We start from the raw sequence: 27,059 nt of genomic DNA on the forward strand, positions 1-27,059 counted from the left end.
GAACGGATTGTCTGATTTTCCTCAAACTTTCAATGTGTTCTACTAATATTGCTACATTCTCTCAATCCTTATGTTTATGAAGGTGAACTTGTCCTTTAATAACACTTGGCATTGTTTTTTTCTCTTTAGCCATTCCTCAAACTTTCCTTAGGTATGGAATGCCACTGCTGCCCTGCTCCTATTCCAATATATATGTTTCCCCTCTTTCTGTCCTCCTTCTCCTCCTCCTCCTCCTCCCCCAAATTACTAACCTTGTGTTCGGTGAGGGCCACAAAGTCACAGAGCTCGTCTTCATTGAGGCCGCGCATGACCACGCAGTTCAACTTTACCGGGTCGTAACCGAGGTCCAGCGCTGCCTCTATTCCTTGCATCACGAGGTGCCAACCTAGGGAAGAAAGAGAGGATGAGGAGGGGAAGGAGGAGGACAAATTATTGATTTTGATGTAAGGACCAATCAGCTTCTTCTGTAATGAAATCAACACAAGTTGCTTCTCTGTCAGAGAAATGAGAGATTCAATCCCACACTGCAATTTTCATTTTGGAAAATTCACACATCCACATCACGCAATCCACAGAAAACAATAAGCACTGGCCTGATTGTATTGAATGGTACAGCCCATCCCATGTGGCATGACACATACTATCTTACGCTTTTTTATTGGCTAGAATGCTTTCTTCTTTGATAGGAAACATAGAAGAAATAGTAGAACCAGCATTCTTTATTGCTACAATTATTGAGTCAGTTTGCATGTTGTGACCTAGTTTTGAATCAATTGTCCAGAGGGTCAGCTTTAAATTGAATTCCTATTTCTGCTCAAGACTGCTCCTCTCAATCCACTTTATTGCCCTGTGGCCTCATATCATATAAATTTATATATCAGTACTCAAATTATGCTTTCACCCAAATACCCTATATCATTCATTAGGGCAATTTTCATTGCCCCCCCCCCCCCCAAAAAAAAATAAATAAATAAATTGTGACATGAGGCTTGCATAGTTATACACTGCGTGTCCTGGTTACTATGAAAACTGTAGATTCTAAAATAAAGATCACAGTTTCTGGAAAAACTCTGCATTCCTGGTTTACTAATCCAGCAAGGGCTTTAAAGAAAAAGTGGATAGAATATTAACACAAGCAGCTGCGGAAGTTTACTGCTTTGGGTGTCAAATTCTAATTACACAACACCTTGCAAAGTTTTGCGTAAAGCTAGACACTTCGAATTCTGATTTGAAAGTTTTCGTGCGAAGTTCCCTGTGGAATCTGGTAAAGTTGCTAGGCAAACCTTTACCCTCATTTCGAGAGTTTTCAAGCCTAACAAGAATGACTCTATTGATGAACCGACATCATAATGGACCTCACGTGGAAAGACATCAACAACATCATCCCCCTCCCCAGTGAATAAACACCCAGGTAATCACTCTGTATTAGATTGGAGGAACATCTGTGCAGATGACGGCACGAGTAAGTGCTGGAGATGATTTTGCCCTTTTCTCCCAGGGTAGCAGACAACATTTGATATGGCGGGAACGGAATCCATACAGGATGAACGGGCTACACCTCGAGCAGGCAGGGTTGGACGAGTAATATTTGAACTATCTCAACAATTTGGTGTGGCACAGATACCCTCTGGGATGTGCTGCAAGGGAAGGTTGTCATGCCAAATCCTGCTCCACCAGAAATATTGCCTGGCGCGCCCTAGTAGTCACAAAGAGCACACCATGGCCAGAACGCTTGCATACCTCATGTGGGGACCGACTCCCTTGGTGCTTTTTCTCAGCACCACTACAATGTGTGACATTGATACAGTAGACAACTAGAAATGTCGCCATGGCAACTGGTATGCCTCTGCCACATTGCATTATTTTCCTAATACATTGTAGGTGTACAGTACATATTGCCGATGTAGGACAACAATTTCACATGACTGGCAAATGATACAGAATACCTGGTAATCATACACCAATTTTCATGACATTAATTTGAGTCACTTTCAAAATATGAAAAACAGGTGAAACTTTAGCATAAGAAACTTTTGCATATTTCACTTGACTTTTGACCTCATGGCCCAACACGTTCTGACAAAATCACGGTGCGGTAGGTGCGGTAATTCACAGGTGTATACCAAGTCTAACTACACTATTTACAAAGTTCTGTATATCACCATCGCATTCAGCCATTTCCAGGGAATGGAGAAAAAAGTGTAATTTCAGCAGAAAAGAGTACATAATTTTAGTATTTCAACCAGACCTTTGGCCCTTGATCATTGACCTCATGACCCAAAACTTCCAAAGAGAATCAATAGTACATTGAGGGTCTATGTACTAGGTTTCATAAAGAGACAATGTACCTTAGGCCATTTCTGAGATATGAAGAAGAAAAGTTGAATTTGGGCATTTTTACTTGATCTTTGACCTTATGGCCAAAAGAGTTTTCCCAGAGAATCTGAATTCAATAATACAGATCTTAAGTAACGTCGTCCATAAAACTGATTATGGAAGGACAGACAACTCAAAAACATAATGCCTCCAGTGACTCTTTGTGGCAGAGGCATAAAAACACTAGAATAAGCGACACAAATTCATATCAAATGGTCTACATGAATACTGACTGATGATGATTGTGGTCAAAATGCAATCATTTGACTATTGCAGAGAGGATCTAAATCTGTCATATCGTAAAGCAGTAACGTCACATCAGGTAATATAATTTAAGACTTTGACTGGCTGCTGATGGCACTATAATAAAAATTATGAGTATCTAAAATGACCATTATTATGATATACCAGTCACAAACACAATTGCCTTGTCTATACAGTAGCAGTAATACAATGTACTGTATACGCTATAATTTTCGCGTACATAAATTTTCGCGAATTGCCGCTGTCACACATTTTCGCGAGTGGTTAAATTCGCGATTGGGGGACCAGAGAAAATATGAAGTGGCAAAGAAAGTGTGAATTTTCAACTTACTAGCAAATAAGAATGATACTAGTTATACACTACACGAAAAAAATTTACCAAACTCTGCGAACTAATAAGTTAGAATTCAACATTTTTGAAGTGGTTAAGTCCATCGCGCTAGATTTCTGACGAGTGGTCCCCTTGCGATAATGGATTGGCTCTCTGCAGCATTCATAAGTACCCTCGACATGGACGTGCTAATGTACGTAAACAAGCTTAGCCAGTATGGTCTGTTCGATAAGCCGTGACATGGTATACTAGTACTGAAATGTTCGTATCATCAAGGCAAGGGATTCATTTTGGAAGGTAATATTTTTGCGTGTTGTTAATTTCGCGAATAGCTCCCGACTCGCGAAATTTGCGAAAATAAAACCCCCACGAAATATATAGCGTATACAGTAACACTTGACAGCGCCTTGAGTGTTATATTTTCTCCTCGAGGCAATATTTTCCCTAGGCACTGTGCGCTTCAGGGCAAATATCTTCTCTTGGGAAAAATATTGCTCCCAGTCGATGTCAAGAGCTGTATTACACCTCTAGAAGGGCAATATCTGTGTTATATTCCATGCAAGTGTTTACCGCTATATTTTCCCTTTGTCATAATTTTCATCACATCCAGCTGCGGTTGAACACATTACCGTATGCACCAAATATTTTCCTATATATGATATTCATGGAGTCAGGAGTTGGAAGGACGATTTTATGAGTAGCTGAATAAGTAATCAAGTCAATGGAACAAGATATCAGTATCACTTCCATTCAGAGAAAAACTAGTGACTTCCTACTTTACTATTACGTCCTACAGTGTATGAACTGTATTTCTGTCAATAGAGGCAATTTCACTTTTGTGAATTGTTTATTTTGTAAATATCGGTCGACTCATGGAAAATTAAAATCCCACAAAACATATAACCTATGAATGGATATGAATAAGGTCTTTAACCTGTCTATAAATGAAACCAGGATTTTTTTGATTTTTTTTTAAAAATGTCTGGTCAAGTAGGGACCTGCCAGCCCTACATCTTGCAATGCTAATTAATAATCAAACGTAAAATGAAAAGTGGTGCACTTTGTTCTTCAATCAAATCCACAGGCACGGATCACACTCACTTTATCACACATCAGTCAGATGATTACCATTCATTCATTACTGGACCAAAATTAACCCTTTTCATTCATCCTAAAAACCCATTTATCTAATAACCTACAGACACACTTTTATTACAAGATGAAACACAAGAAGACATTAAACAAGGACAAAAGTCAATAATCCCCCACCCCCCCCCAAAAAAAAATGGCCACCAACAGTAACAGTAGCCAGGCACTCTGTGGACATTTCATCCTACCCCACCCCCCCCCCCCCCATACACACACATGCACCGATCATTCCACATGTCATTTCGGGTAATGGGACGCGATATAATGACTGGTGAAGCGACCTAGCCTGCGGCGCTCATTTCACGTGTCCCACGACAACTTGTGATGATCGCGCAAATTTGCACAGCCGCACTCATCAATATGCAGGGAGGAAATTGGAAATGCTGCGTGACAAGTGCCAGAGAGGAAAATGACATCTCGGAAGAACTTATTTTTGTTACACACTTTGAAACATTAATGGACTTCTCCAGGGTCTACTCATGACCCAATATTTCCTCCCTGCGGGCGCATGATTGACCAAGTTTTCTCGGCTTGCATAAAAGTACGACTCATCGTACAGTATCTGCCCCCATTACATTCCTGAATGTGATATCAACGCAGAATGGAAATGGAGAAAGTGAATCTTGTATGGCTCCTTTCTCATCACATAATGAACCATCATATTTTCCCCCTTCATAAAATAGAGCCATCAATCATCCATGGTCTTTTTCTAATGAAACATTGGGGTATGTAGATATGAAACTAGATATGTAAATCTTTATATATAATGCAGGTTGACAAATTAGTATTCTTCGAAGCACTTCTCGACTGTACAATGCAATTTGAAATATTGAAAATAATGATGCTTGAAATTGACAGCAACATACCAGGTACTCGTGTAGGACTATTAAGCAAAGTCAGCTGTCGCAAGAGCCATTTTGCCCAACAATGCATTTTGCCACAAGTTGAACTCTAGGGTCAATGGAGTAGTTTAAAAAACATGACATTTTCTCTCTTCAAACAAATAAAAGTCTGTTTTTTCCTAGCAAAACAATTGAATAATTTTTTATATACAATTTTTTAATGCAATCTATCCATCTTTGTTTGTTTGTTTGTTTGTTTGTTTGTTTGTTTGTTTGTTTGTTTGTTGTTGTTTTTTGGACAGGGAAATACAATGGTGCAACATTTTAAGCTAAATGCATACTATAATTTTGAGAACAGACCCTCAATCACAAAATAAAAATGAGATAAAATTTGACAAAAATGAAAACAAAAATTTGCTCAGCAAGCACTATCCACAGTAAGCACTCTAGAGTTGCACAATTACAGTGACTATTCCTTGTTGCAGAGCCCTGATGCCATCGTGATCATACTTGTACTTTTTTTTTCCTAAGAGATTTGATATATTACAAACAATATATTTTAACAAAACAATTTGTCAAAGTCAAAACTTTCTTCTGATCATCTTGGCAATTATCATGATGATGAAAAGACCATATAGCACAAAATTGACAACTCGCTAAAATGTCTGATCAACTACCTGCAAAAATATTTGTACTCTACATTAAAAGACCTGCAGGTCGTTCATTCTTGTTCTTTGTATGCCAATGTTCACTGTCAATGTTCATAAAACCAACACTTTGGAGGTGTCCTTTGCATTTACTTCAAGCTTCCTAGATAATCATCTCATAAATATGATTTTAAATCCCTATGTGTTTACCCCCACCTCATAAAAAAGAAGAAGAACATGAAATGAATCAAGACATTTGGCAGAAGTGAATCACAAAGTTTTCACACCTATAATTTGGTGAGGGTTATCGAAAGGCAAAGACAGATCTACAATTGTATGCAGAGTTCCTTTACTTCAAAGCTTAAGTTTACTTAGAGTTGTAACTATCCTCTTACCACACTGAAAGGGATTTCAATGTAAATTCCAGTTTATGTTCATTTAATTGCGAGCTGAAACGATACACTTTATCTTTGGCAATAAATGTGTTTATCCACTCAAAAGCTGAATAAGCGGAATATAACCATAAATCGTCTACAAACTTGTAACATTTATTTACATAGCCTGTACATATTTGTCTACATGGCATGAACAATACATCAACTTTATGAATTAGATAGATATCTCTTTCATATCTACAATGTATGCTTTCGCAAATTTATGTGACATTACACATTCTCATCACACTGTTCTCCTTACAGTTTTTTAATATTGACTAATCTCCTAAATTTCAACATCTGCTCATGTGCCAAGGTCAACATCATTGAGTCAAACTTGGGTCAAATTTAATGACTTTGACTAAGTGCTGTCTCTGCGGAAGGTTCACAAAGTTGCACTCATGCAATGTTTGACATTGTTCACTTTCAATAACATCCGTGCATGCGGTCCAGTCTAAACGACTGAGCAAAACAGATGTTTCTCAGCTGCTTTTAAAACAGTCCAACAAAGTTGTATACGAGTAAGACCTATGTGGAGTTAAGGCATCACTTCACATACTGATGTACAACGTGTACATATGAATGACTTTGGCACTAACAAATGACTATAAGTTGCATACAAGTCTCGTTGAAACATCTCCACAGTCATCTTACACGTGAGCATGAGTTTTTAAAAAGATAAAGATTAAAATATGAGTGACCCCAAGGATCCAATATTACTCATCAATTATATAACTCTAGATAGTCCTGTTTGTGGCAACATTTCCCCACAAAGATACTGGCACACACTGAAAGATTTATGAATTATATCTTATTGAGTTATTAGGTTCATGATTGACAAACCATCCAACCCTCCCAAATGTGGTATGGCGTATCATGACTTCTTTATTTTTTCTGCCATTCTATTGGCTTCATCAAAATCTAGTGGATTTTTTTTCAGCTCATTTTGATCTATCAACCATTCTTTTCTACTAAAGTGTACATAAAATTGGTTGAAATAAGCAATCTCCAACACAGCCCCAGTCAGCCAGCACTACAAATGTTCCCCAGACTAGTGATGGGAAACTTTGTGCACAGCAGTCAATGAACATAGGCAGCCATTTGTTGGCTTGTTGCAAAATTCACGAAACAGCAGTTACTCCTGTTCTTCACACACATTTGCAACAGGTTACACAACAAATGCTGACCAACAGCCAATGAAATTGTAACCTGTCAACAAACTTTGACTTAGCCACACTTTTAGGGTCAGATTTATGGGCTTGCTACATGCATAATTTTGTGAGCCTTGAAAATTGTAAACGTAGAAAACTCATCGAGGCTTTCCCACAAGATAAAATACAACTTTACACATATTTCCATACTTAAATATCAACTTATTATTCATGAGGTAGCATAACTTGATACTGTGAATCTCCACTACATACAAATTTTCAATGAGACTGTTAGGTTTTTACAAACAGATTATAGAACTACAGTTTCACTAGGAAAATCAGTTACATCTGTCACACGATACTAATTTTGTTCAACAAAACGCTTAAAGCCAAAACATAGTTCTGGTACGCTTGCCAAATTTTGTTCCCAAATATGGGAACGTATGCCTAGGAAATGTGCGGAATAACGCTGTAATAACAAGATATTCGATGGGTAACGACGAAAATGCAAAATATTAACCAAAAAGGTTCAGTCTCAGAACTTACCCAAACGGGGTCAGGCTAAACTCGGACTCGGGGATAACTCCGCCTCGCTTTGATGGCGGGATGAGTTGTATTGGTTGTCCCTCTGGATTGTACAGTGTTGTACTATGGGAGCGGCCTGTATAAACTAGCACGTCGCGTTCTGGCTAAACAACTTGATAAACAACAACAAAAACTTCAAAGACAGTGCGTCTCAGCAACTGAGGTGATGTGCGTATAGGCTTGAGGACCGCGCGCTGTCCATTTGTTTTGTACAGGATTAGCACGCACTTTCCTGTCTGTTCAGTTAGGCCTCGTTTGGTATTATACAGTAGAATATGGCGATCATGAACTGCGTGTAAATTGTCTGAAATAGGGTTGACTTTTCCCTGAGACCGAGTTAGTCTGGATCCTTCTGGAATAAAAGTCAGTTTTCTGACTTTTATTATTTTTCTCAAAATACTCCAAAACGTCTCATCATCCCGGCAAATCGCGTCAGCCAGGTAAGTTTCTTTGTAGACTCTTTTGATATGTATTGCAAGCAAATATAAAATGGTGCCAGACAGGTTCTCAAACCCTTACCAAAACTATGTTTTCACTTTAAGATCAAATGTGATTCTTTTATCCAGTTGCCATATGCCAGACCTTGATTTCAGGTATTGGCAGGAAAAGAACAGTTGTAACTAGAAATGTCGCTATGGCGACTGGTATGCCTCCGCCATAATGCATGATTCTCCTAATAGGTCTAGATAGTACATGTGGACAATGTGTGATTACATTTTCACAAAACTGGCAAAATATTGAAATGACAAGTTTGTCAGAAATGTGTTGAATGTTCACCTTCCTTGAACTTGGTTTAATTGGATGAATAGGAGAGCATGTATTTGGGGATTTAAGGACTTTAACTTGACTTTGACCCATTCATACATTTATGCATTGAGTAATTTTCATGGTACCGGTATGGAGAAAAAGTGCAATTTCTGTACTGAATAGTAAATTGTTACCATGTTCATCTGGCCTTAGACCCTAAAATTCATAAGATAATCACTTTCAGGTAGAACATGCATAGATATGCAGTAAGTTTCACGATAAATTGAGCCACTTCCGAGATATGGAGGAAAAAGTTAGTTCAGCACTTTCACTTGATCTTTGACCTTTTGACCTTTGAGGCAATAAAAAAAAGAAAAAGAAAAAAAACTCTCCAGAGAATTTCTATTAGGTTACACATGCATACACCAAGTGTAAAAAAAAAAAAATACTAATCCTGCTGGCATTGCATGAACATGAGGGAAATAGTAAAATTTTGAAGTGTTGCACCTGACCTTTGACCCCTGACCTTTGACCCCATGAACCCTACATTCTCTAGATAATCACTGCCAGTCAGTACATGTATATATACTATGTTCCATGAAGATACCTTGAACAATTTTCCAATTTACAGAGAAAAAAAAAGAAGTTTTAATACTTTTACTCGACCTTTTGACCTTTGACCTTTGACCTCATGACCCAAACTTTCACCAGAGAATCTAAATTGGGTAATACATGTATACACTAAGTTTCAAGAAAATATCTTCAGGCATTGCATAGATATGGTGGAAATAGTGAAATTTTATGTATTTGACCTTGACCTTTTGACCTTTGACCTTGAGCACGTGCACCCAAAAGTTGATAGGCACAACTTCACCCCCTAATACACATACATGCCAAGTTTCATTAGGATACCTCAACAGCTTTTGATAGTTACCTTGTCCACAAAATTCATTACGGACGGACGGAAAGACGGACGGACGGATGGACGGACGGACGGACGGAAGGACGGACGGACGGACGGACGGACGAAAGGACGGACGGACGGACGGACGGAAGGACGGACGGACGGACGGACGGACAACCCGAAAACATAATGCCTCCGGCACCACTTCGTGGCGGAGGCATAAAAACAAAAAGCAGACCTACAAAACAGACCACACGTCTCCAACACAGGAAATGATATGTGCAAAGTACAACACATTTGATCCATAGGTACCCTCTGCAAAAGTGGGTCACATTTCCCAATATTTACATACCCCAAGATGTTTCTCCAAACAAAAGTTTACAAGTCCGTCAATATTCACTTTGATATCATATCCACTGTAGGAGCATGAGTTTTTTTTTATGACATCCTATAAATTTGATTCCCATCCAATCTTTGAAAGCAAAGTGCAGAGTTTTACATTTGTGTCGTCCAATAATCTCATGAGCTCATCACAAACTTATGAATAAAAAGCTGTGCAGTTTGCCAAATAACAATCCTATTTTGCTTGTGTTGTCTTGTTTTGTTCTTGTTTCTTGCTGACAAGGACAAGAGATAAATGTACGTATACATTACTCATCTTCAATAACCCACAATGGACACTGATCCTCTTATGAACAATGTGTGCTACTACCTCTTAACCCGTTGAAGACTAGTGCCAAGTACACTCGGGCAGGTGTCCATGAGAAATCTGTGTTATAGCAAAATCAGCTTGTCCTCAATGGGTTAAGGCAACATGAAATACTACTTAACAGGTATTCCACAGAAAAACAGCAATTTGAATATGAAACTATACTCCTCGGTCTCACTCATCATTTGTTTGAATAATGCAGAAAGTTACTCATACCCAAGGCATAAAAGAGTATAATCAGAAGTCGAAAGAGCATGGATTAATCAGGGAGGTGTTACAGAGATGGAGTGGCAACTCTTCGTAATTCATGCAAACACATGTTTGGGTTCAAAGCGTTACACTGGGATGTCTAGCATTCCACTACGCTTTGAAGTCATGCTCGGCACCGCTCTAGTTGCAAGACGAAATTCGGAGACGAAGAGCGCATTTCACTTTTCGTTGAATTAAAAGCTTTATTTCACCGTAAAATTTTAAATGAAATACTCTAATTGATTTAGAATAGTTTAGGAAAGAATTCAATATTATAAACATGTATTTCTAGTTTCTTCGTAATGCGCAAATCGAAATGAAATGAAAATTAGGCCATCTTAAAAACCTAATATTTTTCTATAATGCGCACATTTCCGCATGTTAGTTTTCTATCTTTTAATCTGGTATATTTTGATCTTTCAAATAAAGTACTCTGTTAAAGCGTGTTCCAGCGTGCTTTTAAACTATTTGCTGCTAAAATTGTCAGTTTTACACTGCATTTTGATTTGCTGCTCCAATTCAAGGTACACAAATTCATTGTTGTCATCACATTGAAAGAGAGAGAGCGAATTGCAACGCATAACTTCTCGGTAGTGCCGAGCATGACTTCAAAGGAGAGCAGTAGTTGTCTCTCCTTCTCTAGCACCTCCCTGGATTAATCAGTCACCAACCATGAACAGTGACTGTCAGTTACTGTGGTAGATTGACTGACTCCTACCGATTGTCACTTGTCCATCAGCAAACCTCCATCACCTATCCAAACAATCATTAATCAAATCAATTAACTAATTAGCTATTTCCTTGATAACTAACATCAAATTACATCACTTATTCCCTTGACCACTCAGATCTTATAGCAATCAAATACCACTATATTTTTTATTCTCTTTATCAATGACATCTTTCATCATTCAATCATAAAAATCAAAGGGTGTCAAGTTATGAAAATCTTTATCTCAATACCTCACAGTGTTTCCCTGGTTTCACATTGACAACATCACAAAAAATACACATCTAAATGGAAACATTTTCATAGTCAGACTATGACTGACTAGAGATCAAAATTTATCAGTAAAATAACTAACTTTGTGTGTGTGTGTGTGTGTGTGTGTGTGTGTGTGTGTGAGTGGGGATGGGGTGGGACTAAGGAGGTGAAATTAAACTTAATTGGCATTTGTAATATAAATATTTGCAATACTGCATATAATCCACGTTTTTACCCTGGTAACATTTATCACTGACTGGTTCTCTGCATTAACAAAAGAATACTTCATTTGTAATCATTCCACGAAAAAACTTTATACATTGTTTGAATGTGAGACATATTAAAAAGCACTGTTAGTACCCACACATAACTAATGGCTAAAAAACATGGAATGAATGAATGAATGAAAGAAAGAAAGAAAGAAAGAAAGAAAGAAAGAAAGAAAGAAAGAAAGAAAGAAAGAAAGAAAGAAAGAAAGAAAGAATGAATGAATGAATGAATGAATGAATGAATGAATGAATGAATCAACCAACCAACCTAACAATCAACATCTTATTCATTCCATAATACATAGGGCAATGAAATCAATTCATAAAATCATCCATCAGTAATGGGGACATACTTTCAAAATTCACCAGCACCATCACATCATCTATGTAAGCTAGGCTTCGCACACAAAATCAAGCACATCCGAACAGAAATAACCTCCAGGAAGAAAGAGAAGGGTGGGGGGGGGGGGCATTGTCCTTACCTTTGCGTCTCGATATAAACTCAAACTTCTGAGGGACGAGGGTATCTATACTGATGTTGATCAGATCTAAGCCTGCCGCTTTCAGCGCTGGTAATCTTCTGGCCAGCGTTACTCCATTCGTTGTCATGGCAATGTGTTTCAGCCCCTCCAGTTCCCTGAGGCCAGCTACATTAAAGCACACAAGGGACAGGACACACACAGATACATACTAAGTTAAAGGACATGAGCTGAAGCAATGCTTTCAGAGTGGCCTACAGCAATACACTATCACTGTGTCAGTTTCCCTGGTTGAAGGGCAAATGTGTGCTCATACTACTGCACAATTTAATTACATCATGAAAATGCAACATCACTTGTTACTCAAATGTCTTTGATATCAGACAAAAACTAGAAATGTCGCTATGGCGACTGATGCCTCCGCTATAATGCATTATTTTCCCAATAGGTGTTTAGCACAATGTCTTCACAATGTGTGATGACAGTTTCACATAACTGGCAAAATATTGAAATGACAGGTTTGTCAGAAATATCTTGAATGCTCACTTTCCTTGAACTGGGTTTGCTATAATTGTCTAAGAGTGCAGGTACACATATTTAGGGAATTGAGAATTTTTACTTGACTTCTGATGGACCCTTTTATAAGTTTATGCATTGAGTAATTTCCAAGGTATGAAGAAAGAGTGTAATTACAGTACAAAATAGATTTGATTTGATTTTTTTTTTTTTTTTTTGGGGGGGGGGGGCATTGAAACCTGGCCTTTGACCCTTAACCTTTGACCTTTGACCTTCTGGCTGGAAATTTCCTGGAAAATCTCCATTAGGTAATGTATGTATGTATTAAATCTTAAAACTAATAATGCAAGCATTATACTAGTATTCAATATGAGGGAAATAGTAAAATTTTGAGGAGTTGACCTTGACCTTTGACCCCCCTGACTATTGACCCATGACAACAAAATTCCCTAGATAATCCCTGCCAGTCAGTACATGCGTATGTACCAAGTTCCATGAAGATACATTGAACCATTTGCGGAAAACGTGATATTGCAACATTTTCACCTAACATTTGACGTTTTGACCTTTGACCTTATGACATGAAACTCTCTCTGGAGAATCTTTACGCAGTAGTACATGTCTACACTAAGTTTCAAGAAAATACCTTTGGGCATTGCATAGATATGGGGGAAATAGCAACATTTTTAGCATTTGACCTTGACCTTTTAACCTTTGACCTCTTGCCAATGTCAATAAAATCTACTCAACTAATTGTCCCATCATACATCATCCTTGGACCAAGTTTAGTGAAAGCTGCTTCATCTAGTTTTGAGTTATCATGTAAACAGATAAATTTTAGGATTTGACCTTGACCTTTGACCTTTGACCTCTGTCCGATTTCACTAAAAAACTTTTCAAGTTATTGCCCCATCATACATCATCCTCCGACAAAGTTTGGTGAAATTTGCTTGATCTACACTGTAGTCTTGAGTTATCGCGTAAACGGATACAATTTCATGATTTGACCTTGACCTTTGACCTTACGCCGATTTCACCCAAAATCTTATCAAATAATTGCCCCATCATACTTTATACTTGGACCAAGTTTGGTAAAATTCCAGTCAATATTACTCAAGTTATCGCGTAAACGATAGCGGACGGACGGACAACCCGAAAACATAATGCCTCCGGCACCACTTCGTGGCGGAGGCACAAAAAAATATGCACAAAATGAGAAAGTTATGGAATGTCATTAATAAAATGTTTCAAAAACGATGACATTAGCTACAACATCTTATGAATGCAAATGAGAGAAGGTGATGGCACAAGTCTCTCATGAATCTCTCAACATATTAAAGCAAAGGAAACTAGAAATGTCGCTATGGCGACTGATGCCTCCGCCATAATGCATGATTCTCCCAATAGGCGTATAGTACAATGTCTTCACAATGTGTGATCCATGACAGTTTCACATAACTGGCAAAATATTGAAATGACAGGTTTGTCAGAAATGGCTTGAACTGGGTTTGCTTTAATTTTCTAAGAGTGCAGGTACACATATTTGGGGAATTTTGGGGAAGTTTATGCATTGAGAGAAAGAGTGTGATGACGGTACAAAATATATTTTTTAAATATATTCTTTATTTTATTTTATTTTATTTTTATTTTTTAATTTTTTTTTTTTTGGGGGGGGGATTGAAACCTGGCCTTTGACCCTTAACCTTTGACCATTGACCTTCTGGCTGGAAATTTCCCGGAGAATCTCCATTAGGTAATGCATGTATTAAGTTTTGAAACTAATAATGCAAGCATTGCATACTAGTATATGAGGGAAATAGTAAAATCTTGAGGAGTTGACGTTGACCTTTGACCCCTGACTATTGACCCATGACCCCTAAATTCCCTAGATAATCCCTGCCAGACAGTACATGCGTATGTAACAAGTTCCACGAAGATACATTGAACCATTTGCAAGAAAAGTGATATTGCAACATTTTCACCTAACCTTTGACCTTTGACCTTATGACATTAAAGGAGAAGTCCGGACGATTTTGAAAAAAATTAACCATAATCTACATAAATAAAGGACCATAATGACTAAGTTTCATTGAAAAAGACCCTCCCAACTCGCCACAATCGATTTTTTAGCATCACTAATTTTGAATCGTAACCGTTCGATTTCTGTACGCCGGCGAGAAAGATCACGTGACAGCGTGACGTTTCATCCTCACATTACTTTTTGCTTGGAGCGTCAGCTGGCTCGGGGGAGCCCTGCTTGAGCAACGGTGATACGGGCCAAGCAAGCGGTAGTAGCGTACCGCTCAACAGTCTCTGACCACACAGCGGATGCACGCGGCATGATCTATTGCTTCATTAAAAAAATGCCGATGTGTCAAGTGTTAGGGTGTTGTCAATACTTCAACTTTACTAGTAAGTCTTCAAATTGAAGAAATATTTCGATTTTAAATTGATATCTATCCACGATACTACCTTTACATGATCCTGAATGCTACAACACGCAGCCCGATTACGCTGTGTGTATTGGGCTGCTGGTCGTAGTTACCGGCGCGGCGCGGCGGCGGTACCAAGCTGGCGCTGGCGTTTCTTCCTCGGTTCAAGTTACATGTATACTGTCGTATTTTATCACCGTCAGACACACTTTTCAACAGTCTCGGACAACAAAAGAGGCAATAATTCTGACATTGACAGACTGATTTCAGATTGTTCACACTCAGAAGTCGAAAAAACGATCGCGGATTGTGATAGCACTTGGCAGCAGCAGACGTAAATGTATGCCTGCACAGCCCGACAACAGCTAATGCATTGTAAGTGATGGGGTGGACACTAATAAGTACGGCAGTATCATAATACATACATATTTCAATTTAAACGAAAATGTTATAGCATTGCAACTATTTTACATTAATCTTTGAAGATTTTATATAGATATATAACGAAGATTATTTGAATAAAGGAATTCAGCGTTTGGCAACAGCACTCCTAAATCGGTGTACGGTCTCCTGCAGTAGCGCCGACAAGGCACACCTATGCAGGCATGCAGATACCGCCCGCAGTCAGCAGTGCAATGGGAGATCGATGCGTAGCTGGGCTTCGCTCGCGGTGCTCTCAGCTGAGGAAACTGCGCCCGATACGTCACGCGCAATGCATCCTGGGACAGATAGTACGAAGGGCAGCTCGCGACGGATTCGAACATGAAGAATTACCTTATTTAAAAAAAAAAATCATAGTAAATGTATCTGATGGTCTTTTCTCGTCGGGAAAAGGGTAATAGGTTCATGAAATATTGTTCTTTACACACGAAACGGCTGATAATCGTCCGGACTTCCCCTTTAAACTCTCTCTGGAGAATCTTTACGCAGTATTACATGTCCACACCAAATTTCAAGAAAATACCTTCGGGCATTGCAATGATATGGGGGAAATTGCAACACTTGTAGCATTTGACCTTGACCTTTTGACCTTTTGACCTCTTGCCAATGTCACTAAAATCTACTCAACTAATTGTCCCATCATACATCATCCTTGGACCAAGTTTGGTGAAAGCTGCTTCATCCAGTCATTGAGTTATCACGTAAACAGATAAATTTTAGGATTTGACCTTGATCTTTGACCTTTGACCTCTGTCCGATTTCACTGAAAAACTAATCACGTAATTGTCCCATCATACATCATCCTCCAACAAAGTTTGGTGAAATTTGCTCCATCCAGTCTTGAGTTATCGCGTAAACGGATACAATTTAATGATTTGACCTTGACCTTTGACCTTTGACCTTTAGCCGATTTCACCCAACATCTAATCAAATAATTGCCCCATCATACTTCATACTTGGACCAAGTTTGGTAAAATTCCAGTAAACATTACTCAAGTTATCGCGTAAACGAAAGCGGACGGACGTACGTACGGATGCACGGACGTACGTACGTACGGACGGACGGACAACCCGAAAACATAATGCCTCCGGCACCACTTCGTGGCGGAGGCATAAAAAATAAAGAGTCGTATAGTTTGGACTGAATGTTGTGACATTGTAAGAACCTACTGAAAATTAAAGCTTTCCAATTGTTGCCAACTAATTTACCAAAAACATAATCTATATCATATGCTTTTAAGAGATGAAGTTGATATGATATGTGATATGATATTGTTTTCCATGTTTTATGATATTGGCAAAATGATGTCTCTCTTATGTCTTATACATTGTACGTCATTAAAATGTTGTTTACGTAATTGTACTGTATTTTTTTTTTTGCATAAAAAGCATGTGGACAAAACAAATATCCATGATACGGACAATAAATAAATGAAACGAAATTAATGAAATGAAGAGGAGGTGTTTGCTCATTTGGTTTGTGACTATTTGCCCTCTTTTCATGGTGAACTGAAATATTTTCAGCAAAATAAAATATGTCACACTTTCCCTATGGTAGTACCAAGAGTGTAAAAATGTTTATTGTCAAGAATAAGTATGGTAAAAGCAGAAATTTTTTGTATATCAGTAATTTTTTGTACTTGGCAAGGTAAGATGAATTTCATGTGTTTTTCAATTTTGCAGAATCAAAGATATAAACTGATATTACATATGTATCAAGCAATAAATTGTGCACTTTTATTTTTGCACTAGTTTCACGTCGCAAAAAATGCACGAAAATTTACATGTCATGCAAATGTCCACTTATGAACAACAGTCCGTACTAGGTGACAAATTGTTTAATGGGCCCTCACCAACAATGTCCACTATGTCTTTCCGGACGAGGGGCTCTCCTCCGGTCAGCCTGATCTTGTCCACCCCCTCACTGACAAACAGCTTGGCCAGCCTGAGAATCTCGTCTGTGGACAGTAGCCTCTCCCTGGGCGTGAGCGACACCCCTTCCTCTGGCATACAGTATTGACCTGGGGAGAAACATGATTAGCATGTGTGGGTATTGCATTACTTGCGTTTAATATGCTACAGACTCACTAAACACAAATGCATGCATGCAACCACATAAAAAGCATACATTGTAGCACAAACACAAAAAGTCTTTTTTTTTTTCCTTTTTGTTTACTAGGGTCATGTTATTGTAGGGTTGCATTGTCTGTGGGTTTTTTTTTGTGTGTGTGTGTGTGTGTATGCTGCATGACTGGGAACATACCTGCCCCTTACACAGGACTTGGTTAATAGGACATGGCATATCTACAATGTATGCAGTGCAAGACCCCCCCCCCCTTTCATGCCATCAAAGTTACAGTAACAGCATATTTTATGATCAGAGTGAACAAAAAGGTTTGTACTTGAAACGAAAATGTCATCAGCCCCCCTTCACCCCTATTCCCCCCTCCCCCAATTTGCTTTATTTTTTTCGTCTCTCTCTTTCACTTTCAGGCTCTTGAATGTCAGTTGATTTATTACCCTGTTCCCAGTATTTCAAAGTGCACTTAGTGTACGACCAAAGACAGATACGCTGGAATGGATGAATCTAAAACAACAGATATGCTGGAATGGATGAATCTAAAACAACAGACACGCTGGAATAGATGAATATAAAACATTAGTGTATTCCTTCCATTAGTAGAGACACTGAAAAGTTCATATGTGATGTAAATTGTGACCTGGCTGCAGCTTTTTACAGTGAAGAACCTATGGACCTCATGATACCTGTTCCTAGGTATTACATCATAGTATGGTAGATGCATTTCCCAAAAGAATGGAAATCCTACTCTTTCAATTGTCACCTTCTTTTCTTCTAATGTCCATCTCTTTTCAATGCAAGCCCAATAGAACAATAGCACAATAGAACAATAGAACTTCACACAATATTTGATCAGTCTGTTCTAAATACACCGTGCACACAAAACCTAGATATTGGTATCTTTGACAGCAGCAAACATGTTGAATTTACAGAATTTTGTACTCACATCTTAAATTGCATCTCTCTGTGAGAGAAATACGCAGATAGTTGTGCTGTCTCTGAAAGGAGTCCGTCAGGAAGGCAGAGAATGGAAGTAATGAGTCTTCTGGGAAGAACTTGTGCTTGGGCGTAGTGACCTGGGTAAAAACATCAACATGTAGCACATAAAAGGAGCCACTTCATGAGAGCAATTCGGTAAAAGGATGGCACAACAATTACTTGTACACTCATACACTTTATGCAGGCGACTCCCATTGGATAACAAAGCCATTGAAACCAGCTCTTTTCTTTAGTTACATCAAAATTGTTGTAATAGCCAAACGATAAATATGTCAAGATGTATCAATAATAATTTTGGGACCTGAATGTTTACTTTGTAGTAATGAGTTTCCTGTTATGTAAATAAATGTCTTCATTCTAACGATACTGCACTGTACAAATACAAGTTCATGTAGTTACCACTGAAGTGGGGGGGGGGGGGGGGGGGAGGGGTAGTTGGGCAAGTGTCCAAATCCATTTTGGTGGCACATCAATTATACAAGCTTTCACAAGGTAACTATGGAAACAGAACAAGCAAGCACAAGTAAAACAGTTTTCTGAAGCATTCAAACATATGGATGACTCCTGCCTAATATCAATGTCTCAAGAGGGGTCATTTCATGCACTTTTTTTTTCAACCGTTTTTCCATCCCTAGACCTTGGTTTATTCATTAATGTGTCAGTACCTGCAAAGTGAGGCAGGACCAAGACTATGCCTTGCCATGAGTAACTGTCATGCACAAACTGTGTAACAATATCTTATCGTCTTTGTGAACTAGTTGGGTAACTGTACAAACTGTGAACAATATCTTATCGTCTTTGTAAATTAGTTTGAAATTTCCTATCACTAGTTCCAAGAAGTTAGGCACATATCTCAAAGAGAACAATTTGTTGGCCTTGTATCACAATGTACAAATTATTTTGGTGAATACCTGTTGAAATTATTTTGGTGAATAGCTGTTAAAGAGTTAAAGAGCTGTTTATATGACATCAAATTGCCCACATCACTAACAATTTTTTTTAAAAGTTGCCTTAATATTGCTTTACCAGAAGAAAATGCACTTCTTACAAAATTTAGCATGTAACAGCCTCTAGACTAATATGACTCAAAAAATTTAGCACATCAACACTATTAATAAAAAACCCCAAAACAAAAACAAAGCAAAGCAAAGCAAAGCAAAACAAAACAAAACAAAACCTTCTTCCCCCCCAAAAAAAGCAACAACGAGGAGACTGAAACACATAAAAACTAGAAATGTCACTATGGCGACTGGTATGCCTCCGCCATAATGCATGATTCTCCTAATAGGTCTATAGTACATGTGGACAATGTGTGATTACATTTTCACAAAATTGGCAAAATATTAAAATGACATGTTTGTCACAAATGTATCGAATGTTCACCTTCCTTGAACTATGTTTAATTGGATGAATAGGAGAGCATGTATTTGGGGATTTAAGAACTTTAACTTGACTTTGACCCTTTCATAAGTTTGCGCACTCGAGTGATTTTCAAGGTATGGAGAAAAAGTGCAATTTCTGTATGTTACCATTTTCATCTGGCCTGTCAGGCAGAACATGTACTAAGTTTCAAGATAACTTGAGCCACTTCCGAGATATGGAGAAAGAAGTAAGTTCAGCACATTCACTTGATCTCTGACCTTTTGAACTTTGACCTTCTTGGCAAAAAAAAAAATCCAAGTGAATCTCTAGTGGGTTATACATGCATTTATACATCAAGTTTAAAAAAAATAATCCTGCTGGCATTGCATAAATATAAGGAAAATAGTAACATTTTGAAGTATTGCCCTTGACCTTTGACCCCTGACCTTTGACCCCATGAACCCCAAATCCCCTACATAACCACTGCCAGTCAGTACATGCATATATACTTTGTTCCATAAAGATACCTTGAACAATTTCTAAGATACAGAGAAAAAAAGTAAAATTTTAACATTTTACTTGACCTTTTGACCTTTGACCTTTTGACCTCATGACCCCAAACTTTCACCAGAGAATCTTAATTAGGTAATACATGTGATACACTAAGTTTCAAGAAAATATCTTCAGGCATTGCATAGATATGGGGGAAATAGTGAAATTTTAAGCATTTGACTTTGACCTTTTGACCTTTGACCTTGAGCATGTGCACCCAAAAGTTGATAGGCACAACTTCACCCCCTAATACACATACATGCCAAGTTTCATTAGGATACCTCAAAAGGTTTTGATAGTTACCCTGTCCACAAAATTCATTACAGACGGACGAAAGGAAGGATGGACAACCCGAAAACATAATGCCTCCAGCACCACTTCTTGGCGGAGGCATAAAAAACAAGAGACCTACGGGTCTAGCGCTCACCTGAGTATCGCAAGTTCACCTTTCATGCAGTCATTAATCTAAATTATTCACAGCTCTACCAAAATTTGACCAGGCATTCTTATAGAAGATGAAAATGTACAATAAGGGCCCAACTTTTTAAAGATTCCTTAATTTTGAGGGGATTGGGGGCCCTCTGGGTGGGGCATGGTGCCCATGTTGATAAATTGAGATCCTAACCCCCTAGGGATACTACCTGCCAAGTTTGATAAAAATCCATCATCAGGTTTTCAGGAAGAAGATGAAAATATACAATTTAGGCCCCCATTTGGACCGCCCCATCACTCCCCCCTGCCCCCAAGAGGGGCACCCCTGGATCTACTATGAACAAACTTGATACTACAGTCATAAATAGTATTAACTTAGCTCTATCACTCCTGATTCTAGTGAAGATTTTTAAAGATTCCTTCATTTTGGGAGGTTTGGGCCCCTTGGGGCCCTCCAGGTGGGATACGGTGCCCATTTGAAGAGATTGATATTCTATGCCAGTAAGGATACTACCTGCCAAGTTTGGTGAAAATCGGTCATAGGGTTCTCAAGAAGAAGATGAAAATGTACAATTTAGGCCACATTAGGACCCCCCCCCCCCCTGGGTCCCAAGGGGGGCACCCCTGATTCCGCCATGAAAAAACTTGAAACTACAGTCATCAATGTACTAACTCATAGTATTAAAGGGACTGTACAGTACTGGTTGAGGTAGCGATTCATGTTTTGAACATTCCTAAGTGAGATAATGAAAAGCCTCTTATGAAATATGAAAGAGCATGTAATTTTAAGAAGGATTCAACGTTTATTTGATGAAAATTGGTTTTCAAATGGCTGAGACATCCAAAAAAAGTGCTAATAATAAAAGGCGACATGCCACAACTTTATTAGGATCTCTTTGTTTCACCTTGTTTTTGGATATCTCAGCCATTTCAAAACCGATTTTCATCGAATAAACTTTTGATACCCCTTAGAACTTCATTCCCCCTTACATCTCATAGAGTGGTTTCTGAATATCTTGCAAAATGTTAAAAGCTAAATCTACACCTCGACCAGAACTGTACACACCCTTTAACTTAGCTCTATCACTTCTGGTTCTAAAGAAGAAGATTTTGAAAGATTCCTTCATTTTGGGAGGTTTGGGCCCCCTGGGGCCCCCTGGGTGGAACATGGTGCCCATTTTGTCAAATTGATTTCCTAACCCCCTAGGGATGCTACCTGCCAAGTCTGGTGAAAATCGGTCATGGGGTTCTCAAGAAGAAGATGAAAATGTACAATTTAGGCCCCGGATCCCTCCCCACCCCCTCCCCTGGGTCCCAAGGGGGGCACCCCTGATTCCGCCATGAACAAACTTAAAACTACAGTCATCAATGTACTAACTCATAGTATTAACTTAGCTCTATCACTTCTGGTTCTAGAGAAGAAGATTTGTAAAGATTCCTTCATTTTGGGGGGGGGGTTTGGGCCCCCCTGGGGGCCCCCTGGGTGGGGCATGATGCCCCTTTTAACAAATTGAGTTCCTAACCCCCTAGGGATGCTACCTGCCAAGTTTGGTGAAAATCGGTCCTGGGTTTTTTTAGAAGAAGATGAAAATGTAAAAAATGTATGCACGACGGACGACACACGACGCACGCCGGACGTAGGACAAAGGGCGATCGCAATAGCTCACTTGAGCCTTCGGCTCAGGTGAGCTAAAAAAAAAAATCACATTTTTGTTTCATTGTACTAAATATCTCTTGTATTCTATCAAACAGGACAAGTTTCAGTGCTGAATAAGCAGAGAATTAAAGGCTTTCCAGCTGATAAAAGTTGATTCCTCAACTGGTACCCTCACACACACATTATATCACAAAATGTTGTTCATGCGATAAATACAAGTAGGGTTGCCAACAGTTGTAATAGATAATGTGAATAAACACAACTGCACATAAAACCACTATCAGGTTATCACAGATGCAGATGATATGAATATAGAATAGTATCAGAAATTATAGCATGGACATGACTATGGACAAGAATTGTTTTTGTGGGAAACAACAAACTCATGAATAACACAAATTTCTTGTGAGAACAGATGAAAGCATTTCACGTCTTGTGTGAATAAGTTGCATCAAAAGGTCACTCGACTTCATACATAATAGATTTATTGTGTGCATTTCCTCACGTGTATACAAGGTGCGTGTGTGAATATGCCACACCAACAACTGCTCAGATTGAAAGCGCAAGCTGGAGGAGGCATTACCAGAAACACTACATCATTGCAGGACGGGAGCTTGCTAAAGTATTGTGGACTTCCCAACATCTGTTAGTGAATGTGAACGCAATCTTCTCCACGGTATTTTGTACATTGTTTGGATGCTGATAATGTGACCATTAATGAAAGGGTTATACTGTATAGGCCTTAGATTTAACATACATGTGTAATCATATATGCAAATTGGAACTTCCTGACAACTTCGCGAGTGGTTAGATTCGCGATCATGAAGTACAGTAATAAACAAAGAAATGTGTGTGTGCACGTTGCATTCAAGTTAGGATCACAGTTAATATTTTCAAGGAGCTTCAAAGGATATTTTCCCTGTGTTTTTAAATTTGTGACCCAAATCACGAAAAAATAAAAACCTCACAAAATATATGGCATATACAGTCAACATATCTATACATGCCCTTTGAAGAATTTCTCTCACTCAGTGGTTTCTCAGTAGTTCTGTAGGAGCCCCTCTATGGATATATGCAATTAGAGGGAGATCTAGGAAGACATAGAATGTGTGTTGATTTGTTGAGGATGGACACTGGTGTCTAGGAGATGCAAGACATTGCTGAGATTAAGTAAGACAAAGACTGCTAGAAAGTGATACAGTATAAGCTGTTACTTTTGCGAGGTTTTAATTTTCGTGAATTTTGCGAATCACAGTTGAATTGCGAATTTAACAACACGCGGAAAATGTCTTCCTGCACTTTGTTAAGACAGCATTAACGTAAGCATTGGCGTCAGTTCGCGAAAACAACATCTCACGAAAATGTCGATGACCTCGTCATTCCCGAAAATATCTGTCCGCCAAAACAACAGCATACAGTAATCCACAGATCTCAGGAGTTTTATCTGCCTTGATTGATAGATAGATATATAGAGATTTAGTAGATAGATAGATGGATAGATAGATAGATTGATTACTTGACTGATTTCTCTTCTGCTTTTTATGAAGGTCACCACACCTCTTTACAGGACTCAGACTCTAACAAGCGATCTATACCAAAGAATGAAGACTTTGTTTTGTCTTCATTCTTTTTCCCATGACTACTACCAGTACTCATCCAGAAATACCGTTTGCTGCATTTACCTGCTTTTTTTTTTATCTTTCAATTTTTTTTTTTTATTAAACAACATCAAACAGAATTACAGAGATCAAAAACATGATTATACAAATAGAAATAAACAAGAAAAGAAAAAAAATTAAGATAGAGCAGCCTACAAAAACCAATGCATTTACCTGCTTTGTGCTGGGCAGCTTAGAAGTGGACGTCTGCAAGAGTCTCTGGTGCAGGCCGCATATATGTACAGGACAGTGTTGGCGGTTCATGGGACTAACTACATGCCATGGTGACAATTGCCTTGCCTGGCAAGATACACAGGGTATCTTCCCTAGGAGACTACTGCAAGACCTGCTTGCAAACATTCTGATCAGAGTAATCTGCACGTAAAGAGAAAGATAGAGACACACACACATACACATAAAAATATTACAGCAAAATCAGTTACATGTAACATGTACTCAATGTATCTGCATATTTCACCAGCTGATTTCTATCAATCACATGCAACATTGTAAACTTTAGTTGTTTTTATAATTCTATCATTCAATGTGTTGGTATGCAAAAAAAAGGGTTATCTTTTGGTGGCCCCATTGGACAGCTAAGATTAAAAATAGTCTAGTATTAAAGGGATGGTGTTGGTATAGTACTGGTAGAGATGAGGATTGGGTTTTAAACTTTTGCAAAAATACCAAGAAACCACTTATGAAATAGATGTCTAGTACAAGGCATAACTTTCTAGGAGGAATTTAAAGTTTATTTGATGAAGATTGGTTCTGGAATGGCTGAGACATCCAAAAACAAGCGATCGTAATAGAAGAGATGTGTCCCACCTAGCAGATGATTGCTCTGTTTTGGGTATCTCAGCCATTTTTAGACTGGTTGTTATAGACGATTATCTAGATCCACTTTGCATTTTAACTATAAATTTTCGTTAAATAAATTCAAACATTGAATTTCTCTTGGAATTACATTCTCTTTCATATTTCATAAAAACAGGTTTCTCATTATCTCTACCAAAATTATAAAATCACTTTAAATTGCTATGTGTGTTTCTAAAATTATATTGCAGGCCACCAAAATTTCAGATTTAATAACATTTATAGATTTTACTAGTAATGTTAGCTCAAATGGCCCACAATAAACATGAGGGGGAAATAGTTACATGTAGCATGCAAGCCTGAACAGTAACACAGTATTAAAATGAGTACTTTATATGAAGCTCCCCACACTTAGCCTGACCAGACCGCTGTGCTTCGCACAGCGGTCTGACATGTATTAGTGTATAAACGTTGTAAACGACCATCACTATTGAGGGCAAAATCACATAAAATGCCTTTAATTTTGTTTGATTTTAAGAGTAAGATAATTTTTACCACTCACCTACAGCATATTTTCCTGATGGCTGAGTTGAATTCGGCGTTTTGTTGGTATCCAGACCTTATTGTTGAATTTTTCGGAGTAGATTATGCGGTGGCATCTTTTCCTTCGAGAGCTTCACAAAATCAACAAAATACCACCCATGCGGAACTGGAAGTGGTTGCGTTTTACGTACGCCCGTGCGTTTTATGTGTTACGTACGTAAAGCTAAAGCACTCGTACATTGTATCCACGCGTGCTGCGCCGGCAATGATTTGACCTTTTTATGGGTCACCCCGACTAGCTCATCACTTCCGTTCCCCGACTAGCTACGTTGTAGTATACGAGAGTGAATGCCATTCAAATAACACGCAGATGAGGAGTGAAGCAATACGGACGTTTACAGACCTGACTTTAGCCACAGATTTCGGTGAGTTTTTGACGTAATTAAACAAAAAATCGCATACCGATTATTGAATGATTATCATAGATTACGGGGATTCCTTATACTTTAGTTTTCCACGATCAATAAAGATATTCATGAAGGAAATACACACCCACCGCTGAAAAATAACGTCTGCGAAGGAATAGACGTGCAGCCGCTGTCGCTTCACGACAGCGGCTGCGTGCAGTTACCCACACTCCTCAGATTTTCACACTCGGCTTCTCGGGAGTCAGACTCAAGTGTTATATTACATTAACGTTAATTAGATTGGTTGTTATAGACGATTATGTTTAGATCCACTTTGCATTTAAGCTAACGTTACAGTATACAGTCACAGTGGTTGAAATGATTGAAATTAGTTCTAACTAACGACATAACGTTACTCGTTAGGGACAGGTCCGTTCTCTGCCTCGTCGGTCGTGGGCGTGATGTGACAGACTCAGGTCATAATCAACAAATCAGCTTCATGTGAGGATCACTTGTTTTGCATTCATTTCTTTAATACCTTGGTACTTGAAAAAACAGAAATAAACTTACGTGTGGTTACAGCGACTTTATTGAAGCGTTCAACTCAACGGGCGTCATAAGCTCAATATTTTGAGCCACAATGCCTTTTGCACGCATCCATACGATTCTGATATCCCAAGACAAATCTCTCAAAAAGTCCTGAGACTATTAAAAGTAGTGCCGCTGAGCTGAAAACGCTGGAACTGGAACTACTGTACTGGAAGGTTTATTACTGTTCACGGTTCCAGTAGAACTTCAAGCGCACTCCTTCCTACATCAGACGAAAGATCGAAACATGGTCATGGAATGTTCCAAGCTCAACGAGACCCTTGCGACGTCGCGACGAGTCGGACCTCATGCACTCGTCGCCTCTGATCTGATCCGCCGATGTACAAGGCTAGCGAGCTCTTGATCTTTACGTTAGCTAATAGAAATAGCCACCACCTCTCGATTCGGGTGTACCGCGACGCAACGGGGAGATCATCGAGATGGGGGCGGAAGGG

General features: G+C 38.7%; 1 protein-coding gene across 1 annotated transcript; it reads right to left on the reverse strand.

Annotated features, from left to right (window-relative positions):
- Positions 1-251: 251 nt before the first annotated feature.
- Positions 252-27,059, reverse strand: LOC139714933 (molybdenum cofactor biosynthesis protein 1-like; the record flags this gene model as incomplete). Its single annotated transcript, XM_071626583.1, has 6 exons — positions 26,587-27,059; positions 24,425-24,625; positions 18,537-18,666; positions 17,364-17,531; positions 12,125-12,289; positions 252-385 (listed from the first exon to the last, which is right to left on the reverse strand). Coding segments are annotated over exons 2-6 (783 nt in total), but the record flags the coding sequence as incomplete, so codon positions are not given.

Source organism: Diadema antillarum, unplaced genomic scaffold (assembly GCF_040938485.1).
Source record: "Diadema antillarum isolate AM-2024a unplaced genomic scaffold, OU_Dant_1.0 seq00002538_RagTag, whole genome shotgun sequence".
Classification (NCBI taxonomy): Eukaryota; Metazoa; Echinodermata; class Echinoidea; order Diadematoida; family Diadematidae; genus Diadema; species Diadema antillarum.